Here is an 18,000-nt window from a genome sequence, read left to right as displayed (position 1 = left end):
AAAAACTCTCTCCTTGGTTATAATTTGCAATATAGGCACAGTAAAGGATACAAGTTAAACTAGCTACCTTAAGCATTTCCCTCCTTTTGAAATTAGCCATTTAGAAAATTATAAATATAAAGAAATTTATTTTGTCAACATACCTGGAAACTAAAAATGAAATAACCACTGATGCTTTGCTCTGCAATTACATCCTCCATTGTTCTCAAAGTAGTCCCAAGATAGGAATTTAACAGTTGAGTTGGAAGAAGTCCAACGGATGAAGCCATAAGGTAGTTAGGCAAAGACACATCTGTGATCTGTGAAAATAGAGTGTAAAAAAACCTTGAAAACATGACTCTGTAAGTATAAAGCAACATTTAACAGTAAAGTCCATAACATGCATAAAATCTGTGTTCATTTGTTTCTCTGTACTATCAATGTGGAAAAAGTTTTTAAAGACAAAAAAGCCGACTTTGTGTCGTTTCAGAAAAAGGAAAAGCAACAAATGATATTAAGTAAATACATATACAGTATTTGATGAACTCTCGAAGGTTTATTTTTTGCTTTTATGTTTTTGTTTTAACCATATGCCCAACAAAGTAAGATAAGACACCTGAATACAGTTCAAAACATGGCTGTGGAGTCGGAATTGAGGAGACAATTTTGGGTACCTGGAGTCAGGGTTGGAGTCCGTAAAATGTACCGACTCCAACTCCTAACAAATTAAAACTGTAATGTTAAAAAAAAAAAAAAAAGTAAAGCAAGTTCAAATGTCCCATTTCACAAACAAGTCATAATTAAGTACTTTTCTGATGTAAGAATAATGCCCAATGCATAGTTCTGTTACTACTAGTGTGAAGTTCATCTGAGCTATTAAACAACCAGACATTCACATATTGTAATCTGGATTATGGTACATTACAAAAAGTGTTTTCATTTTATTTCAGATATAGTGTGTTTAACAAGTTAATTTGAGTGTAAACAAGTGTAATGATGTACTGTAGGTAAGTGTGTGCTATGGCCTGATGTGTGTTCAGGAGTTCTGTCTGCACTCTCCACATATGCTTCCACCCAGGGCTGAACTTTAGCATTACTTTGCACACTACCTGTTCTAGAAGATTTTGAAATTAAAAAGGAACAGATACTATGTATTGTGACAGATAATGCTTCTAATATGTTAAGCACAATTGAGAAAATGAATAAAGTAGATGGAGAAAGTGACAAACAGATATTAGAGGAAGACCGTTCTGCAAGTTTTGGAGAAAGTGAAACCAAAGAGAATAGTGAAATTTTGGATAACGTTGCTGAAGAAGCATCTAAGCTTACTACTATTCAACATATGCATTGCGCTGTTCATATTCTGCAACTTGAAATAAGAGATGGATTGAAACATCGTCATGCAGCTACTGTAATTGGCAAATTTTGCCAAGTAACTGTTGCAGCCAGGGCCCCTAAAACAGATGCCATTTTGAAAAGATGTGCAGGAAAAGGAGCCATTTTGGATCAAATAACACGCTGGAGAAACACTTATTTGATGGTAAAGCATTTGCTTTAACTAAAAGACTTTCTTGAAGAACTGGACAATGAAAATATTTTATTAGCTGAAAGCCAGTGGGCACACATAAAAGAACTGGAAATTCTACTTTCTTACCCCTTTACTGTCACCAAGAGGTTGCAATATGAAAATGTAACACCCGGTAAATTTTTCTTGGAATGGAAGAGCTTGATATATTGCCTGAACAAAAGTGGAGGGTTAACAGCTGATGGCATCATATCTTCAATGAAGAAAAGAGAGTCTCTCTTACTGGATAATCAAATGTTGTTAGCTGCTATTTATGTTGATCAAATGAGCTGAATTTTGATGAGCAGTGACCAGATTGCTAATGGAAAAAAGATACTCTATGATGTAGCAGTTCACATGAATGGATAACTATTACCTGAAACACCATCACTGGATTTAGCTATAAACACTGGTAACTCAGGATCATCCTCTTCAACTGAAGAATTAGACTTTGATTCCTTCTTGGACAAAATGGAAGTTTAAAAAGCAAAGCGACGTCGCCTATGCGTGAAAGATAAACGACCAGTAAATGTCCAAATAAAGAGATTCCAGCAGGAGTTTTTTAAAGAATTAAAAGAAGCTGAAAAGTATGATCGCTCATCGAAACTGACTGTAGAAGAAGCCATCCTTGTTGATCCAAAGATTATTAGTGATGTGGCTAGAACTGTAACAGCAATGCCACCCAGCCGAGTCAGTGTTGAAAGAATATTTTCATCTCTAAAAATAATCAAGTCAGATTTAACAGCTTCTATTAAAGAGGATCTGGCAGAAGCAAATCTGTTTCTTAGAACACGGCATTGAGTTAATTTTGGATTGCATTTAACAGCTATTCTACTCTACAACTATATTTCAAGTTTAATATATAAACTGTTTTAGGTTTTCCAGCTTTTGTTTTTTGTTCATGTAGTTAAGCTTTGTTTTTGTTTTAAAACCACCAAAGAATGTGGTTTATATTTTTTGAAATGGCAAAGTTCCTGTTCCTGATTTTTATGCATGCTACTACTTTATAGCCACTTGATAAAAACAATAAATAAAACCTTATTATTATCATTTTTTTGTCTTTTGTCTAGAGAGTCAGCTTTCTAGCCAGTAGTTCTGTGGTTAAATGATGTGCATGTTTCCTTCCTTCAATCAATATGGAAAATACATTAGCATATTAAATACAAAGGAGTCGGAGTCAGAAGTAGCAGAAACAAAGGAGTCAGAGTTGGAGTCGAAGAATTTATCAACCGACTCCAAAGCCCTGGTTCAAAACATTGTGAACATTTAAAAAAAATCACAAGTTTAAGTGATCATTTTCTAATGGAGTCATAATCAATTAAATTTTGTATCTATACCTCTATAGATACCTCACATCATACACATCACTTCCAGTTGAGAGTACGCTGTGCGCGTTTGGCTGCCGCTTCTCACCAGTGTTATTGTATTTGTTTTGTTTTGTCCCGTCTAACCTTTCCACCTTTGCCTTCTTATTTGACTGCTCTTTTAGAATTTTACTTACGAATACCACTGGCAATTGCCTAGATCACTCTGCTTCAGTCCTGCGCAAGCTCTCTTCCTTCTCTCCTGTTACTGCCTTCGCAGCAAGTATGAATCTACTCTTGCTACGTTTGCAGTCTCCAGTCTGAACTGAGAATGTACAGCCTGCCCACTGTGCTTTTCCTTTTCTAGCTGGTTATGCAGTGAGATTTGGGTTGGCTAAAGTGTGTAGCTGGAGTTAGCATGGTGTTGTGTGGCATTCTGTTCGCTCTTAGCGATGTCCACTGGTGTCTGGATATTCTTAGACTGTTCTGTCCCTGGTTTGGAGTTGCGCTGTGTGTTGTCATTTCTATATTTTTGGCAATGCAGCTCGTATATTCTGCATATGAACTTAAAAATTTTGACTGTCATCCACGATTGGTCTCCCTGACATAGTTTTTGCCAGTTGCTTGGAATTACTCTGCGCCCTCGTTATATTCACCGGTCTAAAATGAGGCCCCTCACAGATCTATGGCTCGGACGCGTCGATTCCAACTATATTTACATCTCACTGTGTTCACTGGCATAATGCTAGGGTTGTCTGAGGATTAAACATGGGCCATCTTTGTCTTTTTCAAGAAGTGAACTTTAGGCTCGCCCCTTTGAACGCTTGCTCCATCACTAACAAAACCTCGCTGATTAATGACCTCATCTCCCAGAAGCAAGTGGACATGTTTCTTCTTACAGAAAATTGGCAACAACCTGGTGACTATTTACATTTAATCTTGCCGTCTCCCCCAGGCTATAGCCACATATCTAAACCCAGGTTAAGATGAAAAGGAGGTGGCCTATCTGTGGTTTATAGATCTAACATGACAATGAAGGAATTTACCTTTTTTTGAAGTCACATCTTTTGAATATATTGCTTTTAAACTGGTTTCATCCCCTCCTGTGCTGCTGCTATTAGTTTATCGCCCTCCCATATCTGTGGTTAACTTTGTCTTTGCCCTGCTGTGATTTTACTTGGTGATTTTAATATTCATGTTGATATCAACTGCTATCTTACAGCTGAATTCATCTCAACTTTGACTTGACATAGCATGTGGATTTCCCCACTCATACTAAGGGTCATATTCTTGATTTGCTTTGTTCAAATGGTTTGAATAATGTCTCTGTCTCAGGTTCACTCTCTGGTATTTCTGATCGTAAGCTTATCAAATGTAACTTTAGCATTATTACCACTACATCTGTCAAGAAAAAGTCTGTCTCCTATCGCAACATTAGGTCTGTTAATGCGATTTGTTTGCTGCTTCCCTTCTGTCTTCATCTCTTTCTGAATTGCATAGTATTTCCTCTCCTGAAAACATGGTTTCCCTTTATAACATCTGTGTTTCCCAACTGTTAGGTAACTTTGCTCCCTTAAGGACTAGGCAGGTTCCAGCCACCCGCTCTTGTCCCTGGTACACCAATGAGCTCAGAGCTATGAAAGCCACTAGCCCGCGTCTTGAGCGGCTTTAAAAGAAAATGGGCCTCTTAGTTCATTCACAGCTTTACACTGAGCGCATACTTAAATATAGGGATGCCCTTAACACTGCTCGCTCCAACTATTATTCCTCTCTCATAAATGGTGCTAAGTCTAGGCCTAGAACTCTTTTTAGGACTGTTGTTAAACTCCTCCAACCCCCTCCTCTAGCATGCCCCAATACAGCTAAAGAGTGTCAGGCTTTCTTACATTTCTTTAATACCAAAATTGATCAAATCTATCACAGTTTCACCTCCACACCTCAATCACTCACTCATTCTGATCTGCTATATCCATCATCAAGACTCACTTGTTTCTCGCCCGTTGACTCTCTTGCCATCTCTGAACTTATTACTACGTCTAATTCCTTCTCTTGTCCGCTTGTCTCTGCCCCCACTTCTCTGCTTAAGACCTGCTCATCCATAATTAGTATTCCTGTTGCCTCATTGGTAAATGCATGTTTCATTTCAGGTTCTGTCCCTACTGCCCTCAAAACTGCTGCAGTTACACCAATCCTTAAAATAACTGACCTGGGTCCTTCCTTTCTCTCCAGTTACAGGCCTATCTCTATTCTCCCTTTTTTGGCTAAGGAGATGGAACACATGGTTGCCACACAACTCCATGCTTTTCTTCTAGACAATAAATTCGTACAAAGCACAGCACTAAGACAGTTCTTCTCCGTGTAGTTAATGATCTTCTCCGGTCTGCAGACTATGGTTCACTTAATATTCTCCTCCTTCTTGACTTGCAGCATTTGACACTGTTAATCATGAAATCCTCCTGTCGCGTCTCTCTGCTGCAGGCATCTCTGGATTAGCCCTTCAATGGCTCACATCATATCTCTCTAATAGGCAAAATTCACCTACACAAGATTCACCTCCCAGCACAATCACTGACTGCATCACTGATCTTACGCTATGGATGGAAAATAACTTTCTCAAACTTGCTCCTCTTTCTGCACTTTTAAATCTCAACTGAAAACTTTCCTCTTCTACGAACTTTTGACATCTGTGTAATTTTTTTTTTTTTTTTACTTTGTGTGTAAAGCAACCTTGGGTTTGTGAAAGGCGCTCAATAAATATAACTTATTATTATTATATGCTTGGTGACCATGCAACAAAATTCTATTCATATCATCCTCACAATGATACAAATCCAAACCAAAGTCACAAACACAGCTGGCAAAACTAAACGGAAAGCAAACTCATCAGACCAATGGCTGAACAATGGGCCTACCTTCATTTTCTTTTTCACTTGGACAAACAAATATGGAGCTGGGCCAACTGACTCATCTACTGAAGGCATTACCATAAGACTGTGCTGGTTTCAGGTTTTACTTTCATGATTAATCATTTGTAAAATAAGTGTGGTTATCAGTTAAAACCTAGGGATAATATAACATGCATTTTTGGAAGATATACTTATTATTTGATTATTTATCTTTGTAAATACCAAAAACAAACATCTTTGAGAAAATACTACTAATAACAAGAGCATTGACAAAAATAAAAATGAGAATAATCAGTGCAAAATAGTACTTGCCATTAAAACCAATGCAAACCGCAACCTTGTGCAGACTTGCAAGTCAGATACATAATAAATTATTGTAATCTGTATATAATGCAGCCACAAAGTTGTTTTTAATATAATGGCTTACAGAGTCAAGTGTCACTTATGGAGCTTGCTTCCTCTTCATTTTATTCTAGTTAAGCGGCTTTCGGCTTTCCCTCTTTTCATTTTTTAATTTTACATTTACAAAGATCATTTATTTCTCTAATCAGGGCTTGAAATTCATTTTTTCAATTGCAGGGAATCCACTCTTAAATTTAACACAAGGAGTTGGGTAAAATCCATAGATTCAAAAGCACTTTTATATTTCAGGCATTTGTATCAAATGTCACAAATTATATGATGGTTACAGTAGTTTATTAAATTTCCAGTAGTCCTTCAAATAATTTATTTCTGCTACTTAAGTAAATCAGTCTTTAAATTTTTCATGAAGATTTTTTCACTTACATTTAACAAAAAAAAAAAAAAAAAAAGGAATGTAATGTGCTGAAAAAATATTTTTGTCACCATACTTAAAGCAACTATTTTTCCTGTCACGAGTATAATTTTCTGCATCTTTAAAAAAGCTGACTATTCAACAGAAGGCTGTAAGTGTGCATGCTGTTAATTTAAGAAATTGGACATATTTTTTTAAATAAAGTTAAAATATTCTTAGCTTAGGTGGCACAGTAGCACACACTGATCAACACTGCTATTTTATAGATCGTATATACAGGCAGTCCCCGGGTTACGTATGAGATAGGGACTGTAGGCTTGTACTTAAGTTGAATTTGTATGCAAGTTGGAACAGGTACATTATTTTAATAAATGCTATTGTTGACCAACTGTAAACAAGTGCTCTGCCAATGAATGATGGAGTTTCACCTCTCTCTGACCTTTTTATTATTTCTACTTTTATTTTCAATGGTGATGTTTTTTCTCTTCTTTATTGTATCACCAGCACTTGCATCAGATTTGTGTTTCAGAGGCATTGTTGAAGGGTGAAAACAAAAGGTTAAGATGAGCTCTTCTGCACAGCACTGAACACGCTATCACAGCAGGAAGGCACCCCTTGTCAGCACATCTGATGTACTGACAAGACAACTTCCTGCTATGTACGTAACAGTACAAGCAGGCTTGCTATTGAGAATGAATGGGGGTGGCGAGGGGCGGTTCATCACCAGCCCACGTCACAGCCACCTCCACTACAGTATGTTGCCTTCAGTGTCCGCCCACCGAGAATAAACAAGGTGCGGCCGCCGCCCATTCAACAGGCAGTCAACTGAGGCACACTACAATGCTATCCCCTGCCACCCCGTTCACCCTCAATGGCCTCAGTTCATTTACAACCAGGTCACCACTTGCAGCATTAACAGCCACCCACCAAGAATGAACAGGGTAGCTGTGTGTGGTGTGCAGGCAGTAAAACCGCTTGCCGCTGGGAGCCGCCCGAGGGACACTATACTGCGCAAGCATCGAAATCGCCCCCCTCCAGCCTCCGCTTACAGCATCCCCAGGCCAAAGATGACGGAGCGGCAGTTACTGAGGCGCATACGTCGCAGCGGCAGCTACATTCGTAAGTCGTAGGTCGGATGTATTTTTACATTCTGTCGACAACCCAGATACATGATTTATTGGTTTACTGGCAACTTTAAATTGACTCATGTTGAGTGTGTATGAATTAGGGCTGAGCCGATGGTCAGTGATATCGTCCATCACCAATTGTCTGTGCACATTGTCAATGTAAATAAAAATTAACGATGGACTCCAAAATATCCTCAAAAGTGCCTAACTGCAGCACTCTTTTTTTTTTTTTTTTTAAATCTTGTCCCCTTCACAAGAAAGCTTAATTTTTCATCAATTTCACAAGACCATATCTGTAAACCACCTAGCAGGCTCAGATTTTGTATACTGGTACCTTTATATGTATACAGTGATCCCTTGCTATATCGCGCTTCGACTTTCACGGCTTCACTCCATCGCAGATTTTAAATGTAAGCATATCTAAATATATATCACCGATTTTTCACTGGTTCGTGGATTTCTGTGGACAATGGGTCTTTTAATTTATGGTAAATGCTTCCTCAGTTTGTTTGCCCAGTTGATTTCATACAAGGGACGCTATTGGCAGATGGCTGAGAAGCTACCCAATCAGAGCACGTATTACGTATTAAATAAAACTCCTCAATGATATACGATATGCTTCCTGCGGTGCTTCGCACACTTCAAAGCTCTAACAGCCCGTATTGATTTTTGATTGTTTGCTTTTCTCTGTCTCTCTCACTCTCTCGGACATTCTCTGCTCCTGACGGAGGGGGTGTGAGCAGAGGGGCTGTTTGCACAGTGGCTGTTTGCTTAGAAGATACAGACGCTCCTCTAAAAAATGCTGAAAGACTACCTTCACATTGATCCCTTCATTGCGGCCGCTTTATCGCGGTGCTTCCCATACTTAAAAGCCCAACAGCCCTATTGATTTTTGCTTGTTTACTCTTCTCTGTCTCTGACATTCTCTGATCCTGACGCCCGCACTCCTTTGAAGAGGAAGATATGTTTGCATTCTTTTAATTGTGAGAAAGAACTGTCATCTCTGTCTTGTCATGGAGCACAGTTTAAACTTTTGACTAAAGGGTGTTATTTCATGTCTAGAGGGCTCTAATAATGCTAAAAAAAACTTATTTAGAAGGTCGTAGACAGGCTTTCTATGCTCTATCTGCAAAAATATTAGATTTATAAATAAAGAATCCTACTTTGTGGAAATTCATTTATCTGTCTGGGGGCGGATTAACTGCGATAAACGAGGGTTTACTGTATAACTGTGCGGAGAATATTTATAAACAGTGTGGGAGAGTTTCTAAGGGCTTAAAATATATAAAAATAACCATACAAACATATGGTTTCTACTTCGCGGATTTTCACCTATCACAGGGGGTTCTGGAACGCAACCCCTGCGATCGAGGAGGGATTACTGTAGTTCATAATGAAATCAAAATGTTTGGTCCTGATGACACCACTTAGTAAGAAAAAAAAATTGCGTCTTCAGGTTTGCCATGTTTTGGCTTTCAGAAATCATACTTCTAAATGATAAAGCCTGCTAAATTTTTTTCCATGTCCAGATACTTAAACAGGGCTTTTCAAGGTTACAAACAAACAAGACACTGCATCAGGGCTTAACCAGCAGACCTCTCAAATTTGAAAAAAATCATTTTGGGTATAATGTTCAGACCAGCTAAACTATAAAATGTCCAAACACTTAAAAAACCTTTTCTTCCTGTAATATGATCCATTCTTTCTCAAAAACACATTATATCTTATTTTTATTTTCCACCTTAAACATGGGTTATATTCAGTAATAATCATCAAGTACTTCATCACTAACCTGGGTATAGAATTAATGCTTAAAAAAAAAAATAATAAAATAAAATCTTCAAAGGCACATTAACGCACACATGAACAACAGCTGTTTGATTTACCATTAAATACAATACTAGTTAAAACGAAATGTTAACATTTTGATATTTCAGCAGCAGAAATTTGACACTTTTCATTTCTATTTCAATCGAAGTGCAGAGTGTAGGGCATCTTCGTCTTTAAGATCATGATGGTACTGCCTCCCACTGACCTTTGTAGGTGCACTAAGCAATGCAATGACACAGTAATGAGGCCCAAGAAATATTGTCCGTAGGTGGTCAATAAATCACTCCAATCCAACATTTGTCATCACACATACACCCAGCAGAGCCTCCAGTAGGACACTGGTCTAATATGAGGGAAGCATCTGAACTATCAGGAGGGTAAGTGTGAGAGGGCAGGATCCCAGCTGCTGCTTCAGTGGTGAATATTTGGACAGTCAATTGACCGTATTCACCAGACACCCGTCTAACTTTGAGTTTGCCATCTTCTGTAGGGATGCAACAGCGGTATTCTCAAGTACCAAGTACTCTTTTGGCCATGGACAATCACATTCTCTGTTCAGCAACATGAGCTAGAACATCATCATTTGATATTGAAAAAAGCTCAAAATTTTTGATAACATACTGAATGAAAACTCAATGATTACCATTACTGACACATGGCAAATTCAGCCTATGTTTAGGATGGAAAATAAACATGTAAGATTTGCATAAGAAAAGTAAGGTCAGTATTTTGAGAAAGAAGGGACAATGTATAAATGAAAACTATTTTTAAATTATCTGCACATTTCCACATACCATTAGGATGATTTGAAAATTAAATCCAGAATTTTTTTGGGATTTTAGAGATCTGCTGTTCAAACCATGATACAGTGACTTTTCTGTTTAATGCTTTTTCAGAAAGCCTATATAGTATATTGGACGGGCAGGGTCTATGACCGGCCAGGACGCCCCTTCGTTACGTTCAGGGGGAGCAGCCATGGACTGTGCAATACCTTCCCCGGGCGCTAGATGGCCGCCCCCCTGGGTTGGAGTGGTGCCTCGTTTTCCCACAGGGCCCCATGGGAACTGGAGTTGGGTGCAGCCCTGTTGGGTCCCGCAGGCGCTGCCAGGGGGTGCTGCAGCTGGAACTCCTGAGCCCATATGGGCAGCGTACTCTACCCCACCCAGAAGTGCAGCCGGAACTCAGCCATCTACCACCTGAAGCACTTCTTTGTGAACTATAAAAGGGCCCAGCAACCATTACTCAATGGCTAGAGTCGGGAGGAGGACGACGAAGCTTGATGGAGGAGTGGTGGTGAAAAAGAAGAGTGTGTTGTGTTGGTCCTTTATTGGTATTTTGGGACTGTGCTGTGGCTGGGGGACACGGGGCAGATGTGCCCTCCAGCTGAAGAAAAATAAATAGTTTTCATTTCCGTGTGCCTCCGTGTCAGGTTTGGTGCCTATATAGAGCCTTTTTACAATAGTTATCTGAATAAGGAAAAAAGTCAACAGTGTCTGTTGGTTACAGATATGTGTTTCTGAGGCCTAAATGTAGCTAAGCCAATAACTCAGATTATATTTTGGTCAATTTCAATGGGCTGCTTTGACTATGCAAGGTCATCTGGACCAAATGTTTTAATTTCATCACATACTATATCACTTAATGTACCAGAATGCATAACAATAATTATGTTGAGGAAAAAAAAGATTGTTTGAAAAGGCAGGAAGTCACTTTGACTGACAGATCAGTAAGATCTATATGTATTTATCTTCTCCAACTTGGGTATTAATATTCACAGGATGTGAAGAACAGCCCATCTTTTCATACATTCACAAAAACATAAAAAAGATCAAAGTGGAATTGTGAGACGTTAAAAAATATATAGATTCTAAACTGATCACAAGTTTTTTTTTTTATGAATTAAATTGATATTTTATATTGCTTCTTCTTCTTACCTCTCCCACCCCCACCACCGCTTCAAGGTGGTTTGCTCTTTTTAGCTCACAACAGCATGGTTGTTACAAACACGCATGTCCCTTGTAATTTGACTTATTTGACTTTTGTCCTTTGGAAGGCTTGTAAGTCTAGGAAGCAAAACAGCCAACCTATCTACTTGACAAAGATCACTGAGAATACTGCTGAAAAACATCAACATTTTTCTTTACCTGAAAAGATTTACTATAAAGCTGAAAGACATGGGAGATATTGGTAGAAGACCATTTGTTTTATTTGACCATCCACTCGCACAGGGTGATGGGCCTTCTGTTCATGCTGAACAAAGACATAATATGCGCTTTTGTGCACATGGGGATGGCCGAATTCCAAATGTTCACCGACAAGCAGCTCAGGCAGTGGCAATGCCTCCACCTCAGGTACAGCGGCGTCCACAAATTCCAATTCCTGCAGTACGTATCTGAATGAGGTCACGAGAACTAGCTGTAATGTCTTAAAGTTTAAAATAAATAATTTTATTTCAGTACTTTAATATTGCTTTCATATATCTTCTATTACATTTCTCTTATACACAAGTTACAAAACTAAATAGCTATTTAAATTTAACTAAAAGCATCCTTAAAAGGGTCACATTCTGAGAACCACATTTGTTTTAGAATGGAGATCACAGATAACATGTGTCTTTTAGCTGTTTACAAAGTGCACACAAAAACCTGACCTCTGGATTTCAGCTTTTCTTATATTATAAGCATATCTAAAATGCTACAGGTCAGTATGGTGGTTAATGCAGCAGCTTTACAGATGCACATCATGGGTTGAAATTATATACACAATCCTTGTCTATGTGCAGTTAAAAAATTCAGCTGATGCGCAAGTAGGTATTCCATTAACATACGCAAACATGGATTTATGTTAGATTAACTGGAAATTGCTGCATGAAAATGTGACTGTGGCTATGTGCTAAAATAGGCTTTGGGATGAATGGTTATCCACTCCAGGGATTTCTGCCTAGTGCCCAGTATTGCAAGGAAAGGATTCAGTGCCCCATGACAATGAACTGGATCAAGAAGATGACAGATTATTAAATTAAAATGTTAAGATGCAGCATATAAATTAAAAGGAGCTTTGTTTAAGATAAACTAACAGTATTGAAATGAGTATTAGCTCAAATTTTGTACAAAACATTTTAAAGTTAGTTACATTTAAAGCAAGTTTAATAATCACTTCACCAAGAAACAGAAATGTGGCTTGTGACTATTTTTTCTGTTTATGGTGACCCATTCAATTCAGGTTTTTTTAACCACATTAATTGTTTTCCAAATTTCAAAGTACCTTTAAAATTACTTGTAAATTATACTTAGCAAAAAGTGTAAGTTACACATTGAAAACAAAAATCCATTTTTAATCATCTCCCTCTTTTCCACAGTCTAACAAAATTTCTTTACATCAATTGTGAAAGTAAAGGCAGCTTCTGAAAATAATCTTTCAAAACCAATAATTATTAATGAAAACTGAGAATAATTGCACTGTATATGCAATAGATAATGGGGGAACACAGAATTTTGACAGTATGGACACTTGAGATTTAAACAGTAATCTTGGTTTCTATAAAATGCAAAATAAGTGAAAAATATGTAATGATTCGGGTAAGCTACACACCTCACTTTGAGACTCAGCCCACATCCGAGGTCAGTGTCAAGCCACACTGATGATGTATACCTGCTGTGTATTTTAGAAACTTAAGAATTTAATGTCATTTAGCACATCAACATTAATTTTCATAAGACATTTTTTCATTCCTCTTCAAATAATTCTGTTCCACCTTTTGCTATACATTGATTTTAAGTGTTAACAAATATCTTGCAGGCACTATGTCAAAGGACTGACCAAATTGTAATACTTGCAATGTAGACATAAGGTTCTCTTTATTAACTTTGTTATGAAGAAAATGTCAAGAAGTTTTACTATATCCGAAATGTGTGGAAGCCAAAGGTATCAAAATGGATTTGTAGTGATTTTAAAAGATACCAACAAAATACACGTTTGCTTTCCATGAATTAAATGATAAAGAGCTCAATAATATAGTTTAAATTATGTCCTCTAATAAAACATGTAGTTGAAATTTACACGTATACACAAAATCAAAATTTTTATCCTCTCAGCACTAGAAATTGTTAACATATCTTGTTTAATTTAAAACTTATCAATCACACTCTCTAGGAGAGCTACCATATGCTGGCAATCGTTGCTAATTAGAAATGGGGAAGGACCAATAACCTAAATCTAGTTCTGTAAGGCAAATGTCTATGGAACGGAGTGATATAAAATTTTATTTGTTATTCACAAATTGTCTGGCTACATATTTTTTGCCATTATTCAAGAGTTACTAATGGATCTCATTAATCCAACTTTTTGAAGCAGTAAAATTTGTCAAGGAATAGAAATTTGTTTCTCATGGAACACATTTCTTTTTACTTATTGTGAATTAGAATTTAATAATGCCTAATATTTCAAAATGAGGTTGCAAACAAAATATGCAATACAGTAATCCCTCGCTATATCGCGTTTCGACTTTCGCGGTTTCACTCTATCGCGGATTTTAAATGTAAGCACATCTAAATATATATCACAGATTTTTCGCTGGTTTGCGGAATTTCTGCAGACAGTGGGTCTTTTAATTTATGCTACACGCTTCCTCAGTTTGTTTGCCCTGTTGATTTCATACAAGGGACGCTATTGGCGGATGGCTTAGAAGCTACCCAATCAGAGCATGTATTACATATTAACTAAAACTCCTCAATGCTATAAGATATGCATCCCGCGCGGAGCTTGATTGTTTGCTTGTCTCTACCTCTCTCTCACCCTCTCTGACATTCTGTGCGCCTGACGGAGGGGCTGTTTGCACAAAAGATACTGACGCTCCTCTAAAAAAATGCTGCTTTATTGCGGTGCTCGGCATATTTAAAAGCACACGTATTGATTTTTTGATTGTTGCTTTAATCTCGCTCTCTCTCTCTGACGTTCTCTGCGCCTGACGGAGGAGATGTGAGCAGAGGGGCTGTTTGCACAGAGGCTGTTTGCTTAGAAGATACCGACGCTCCTCTAAAAAATGCTGCGGCAAACTTAAAAGCACAAGTATTGATTTTTTGATTGTTTGCTTTTCTTTGCGAGCGCTCTCTCTCTTTCTCCCTCTGAAATTCTCTGCTCCTGAAGAGAGAAAGATCTATTTGCATTCTTTTAATTGTGAGAAAGAACTGTCATCTCTGTCTTGTCATGGAGGACAGTTTAAACTTTTGACTAAAGGGTGTTATTTCATGTCTAGAGGGCTCTAATAATGTTAACAGTGTGGGAGAGTTTATAAGGGCTTAAAATATATAAAAATAACCATACAAACATATGGTTTCTACTTCGCGGATTTTCGTCTATCGTGGGGGATTCTGGAACGCAACCCCCGCGATCGAGGAGGGATTACTGTACACTAAATACATCTTCTTTGGGTGCTTTTACATTCTGTCCACAATCTGAGCCGATGGTCAGTGATATCGTCCATCACCAATTGTCTGTGCACATTGTCAATATAAACAAAAATTATCGATGGACTCCAAAATATCCTCTAAGTGCCTAACTGCAGCACTTTTTTTTTTTATTATCTTGTCCCCTTCACAAGAATGCTGTCAGACAACTCACATTCAAAGCAGGAGGCATGTAAGATTCCTGTGCTACGCTAGTTTAGCAAGAGTGCATTATAGCTGAGGGAAGGCAGCCTGATCAGTGCATCATGCACAACACTTAACTGGAAAGAGCACCTGTATGTATGTAGCTACATGCCGTTGTGGTGCTTGCAGTGTCCAAGTGCCCATGGTTTCTAGCTCTTTACATCACTCTTTTAGATAGCTTACTATCCTTACAATGATCTCTCACTGTGGCCACAAAAGTTGGTGTTCTTTTGTGACTATGGTAGCCTTTTTAAGGGTCCCCTGAAACCGCTCATTTATGTGATGGAACGTCAGCTCATACTCTGGGCGACTGAACCAAAGGCATGCAATTTGTCAGTGACATTAACAAAATGTTAAATTCACCATTGTTTTCCTAACTCACTCATTCTGGGCAGTACTGAGGGGCATCCAGAGTTAGTCCTTGTGGTTTTCTACCCTGTGCAGTGAGATTTGTTTGCCAGACAAGGAAAGCAGTGGCATGGGAGTGCTGGTCTGGTCATTTGGTCTTGTGGGCAGTGCTTGAAGTGTGCCAATACCAGCGGTACTCTTCGAGGGGACCCATTGATATCAAACACTGATACATACATGTGCTCTAAACTCGAATGCACACTTGATAAGAATAGGCATAATATGCACTATAGCCAAGCCATATTGAAACACCACAATGTTCGTTTTTCTTTTTTGCAACACAAGATGAGTTACTTTTTTTGTTCAGGACAACTGAGGATAACAGTTTTGAGTGAGTAAAAATAATAGTAACTTCTAGTTTCCTGTTGGAAGACATTTATTCTAATCCATTTTATGGATTTAACTTTAGATTTTCTGGCAATATGGCATCGTTATTTGTAGTAATTTTAAATGAACTTGGTATAAAGGATCTTTGAGTCATAGTAATAACATACCAAATACCGCTACTTGTGCTGAGTTGCAGAAATCTGTGTGTTAACAAAACCAGCTCGTTTGTCCCAAGCTAAAACACCTGTGCACCATTCCTCCACCACCAGAGAAAAAAATTATTTGTAATCCACAAGCATCTTTCCACCCAAGAGGAATGGCAATGGCATTGTACATTGTTTAAGTTATGAAATGATAACGTAGACTTTTAAGACACAGCACAGCCCTAGTATGAATATGCCCCGAGTTGGACTGATACCCTATTCAGGGTTGGATCCTGCCTTGTGCCTAATGATGATGTGCGATGGTTTCAGCTTCTTATGACTCTGGATTGGTTTAAACTGCTTGAGATTATAATAAGCTGTCAAAAAATTTATAAAAAATCTTAATTTAAAGACTAAGTTCTTTGAACATGACATGTAACGGAGGGATTGGTCATAAAACAGACATAAAACAGTATAAAAAAACAATTGCATTAAATACACTGACATCTGCAGTGGTCAACAAATGGAGACTGAAGGATTAAACATGTATTTTTTAACAACAACCTCATTAATTCGGTAAAGCTTCACCACACAACTTTGCCATATACTCCAAAAACACAGAGACCAATAAAACAGATAAAACAGTTTTCTAAAACCATGAGATTAATAGGCCGATGCCATGGAAAACTTGCAAGTTCTTCATGAATGTTTCCACTGCAAATACACTTGGACCATTTGTCATCAAACAAAACTCAAACAAATGCATATCCTTGGGCTTCAAACATCAATCAGACACAGTGCGATCATAGATTTTATTAATTTCTTCTCACTTCTCTTCCATCTTTGTTCTTAAGTTTCTTCCTTTTCAAACAGCAAGCCTCACTTATCTTGGTTACTACAGTGAAAAAAGTAGCGTTCAGAGATATGGTGCCACACCGGCTGCACAGTGCATCTCTCGAGCATATGTAGGGGTGATATGGCAAAAATAAATAAATAAAACATCGACAACCCCCAAATGTATGGATAATCCACTGTTATTTGAATATTTCAACATATAAATCATTTTCAACTGTCATTCACGGAAAGAGAAAGCAAAATGAGAGAGTTGTTCACTATTTTCAAACTGAAATAACAGATTTATTAACAGTGAAGAACACTGTAGACAGGTGACATGACTTGCATGCTTTTCGCGGACCAACCATTGAAAATCACTGTTCAAACAAACGTGACTTGCTAAACTTTTCAAAAGACCAGAAACAATGCTTTAGAGCAACCATATCCTCTTAAGAGTGCTCTGATAGCCCTCTCAGCGCTTGTTACAGGCAGCCCCATCAAAGCCGAGCTATCATTGCAGGACTAAAAGGCACAATGGACATCTCTGGCATATTCTTGCGCAAGCCCCAGACAAGGCAAGCTCTGCACTGAATGTAATCAGCTGTCTAAAAAACTGTAAAAATTTCTGAGTTCAAATTGCATTTGGAGATTAGTGGTACAGGCTTAGTAGGCAGTTTGCTCCCGTTGGCCAAGAAAAGTGAATTTTTGTTTTCCTGCAGACCAAGTAACAAATCAGCAGAGACCTCACATTTCTCCAAATAGTACTGAAGTGAGAAAGTGAAACAGAACAAATCAGAACATTGAATAATCCAAGAGCACTTGAACATAGAATTTTATATATTTATTTGAATGGATAAAAGTTACTCTGCCAGCTTATTCCAATGTGTTTTAAAAATAATTTTAAAGAACATTTTAGACTACATGTATACATTTTATATATAAAAAAAAAAACACTTGTAACAAACGAAAAACTAGGCAAGACTAATATGACGACTAAATGTTTCATGCATCTAACTAAGATGCATTAAAAAATTTATAATCACATACAAATCTACTCTTTTAAATAAAACCTAACTTTGTTATATTAAGTCATGTTATATTGCTGCTAAACATCCATCAATATATAAAACAGTTCCAGTAAATGATAAAAGTCAG

The 18,000-nt window shown here is 37.7% G+C and overlaps 1 protein-coding gene across 1 annotated transcript in view; it reads right to left on the bottom strand.

Moving 5' to 3' along the window:
- The window catches only part of tmem64 (transmembrane protein 64), a 58,561-nt gene that overhangs the window by 21,682 nt on the left and 18,879 nt on the right, over nt 1–18,000 (bottom strand). Inside the window, exon 2 of the mRNA XM_039737636.1 lies at nt 144–299. Within this exon, the coding sequence (XP_039593570.1) occupies nt 144–299 (156 nt within the window). The remainder of the gene's footprint in view (nt 1–143; nt 300–18,000) is intronic.

The sequence above is a fragment of the Polypterus senegalus genome, chromosome 15 (genome assembly GCF_016835505.1).
Source record: "Polypterus senegalus isolate Bchr_013 chromosome 15, ASM1683550v1, whole genome shotgun sequence".
NCBI classification, from domain to species: domain Eukaryota; kingdom Metazoa; phylum Chordata; class Cladistia; order Polypteriformes; family Polypteridae; genus Polypterus; species Polypterus senegalus.
Note: the sequence above shows the minus strand (reverse complement) of the source record. Positions and strands in the feature narration are given on the sequence as shown.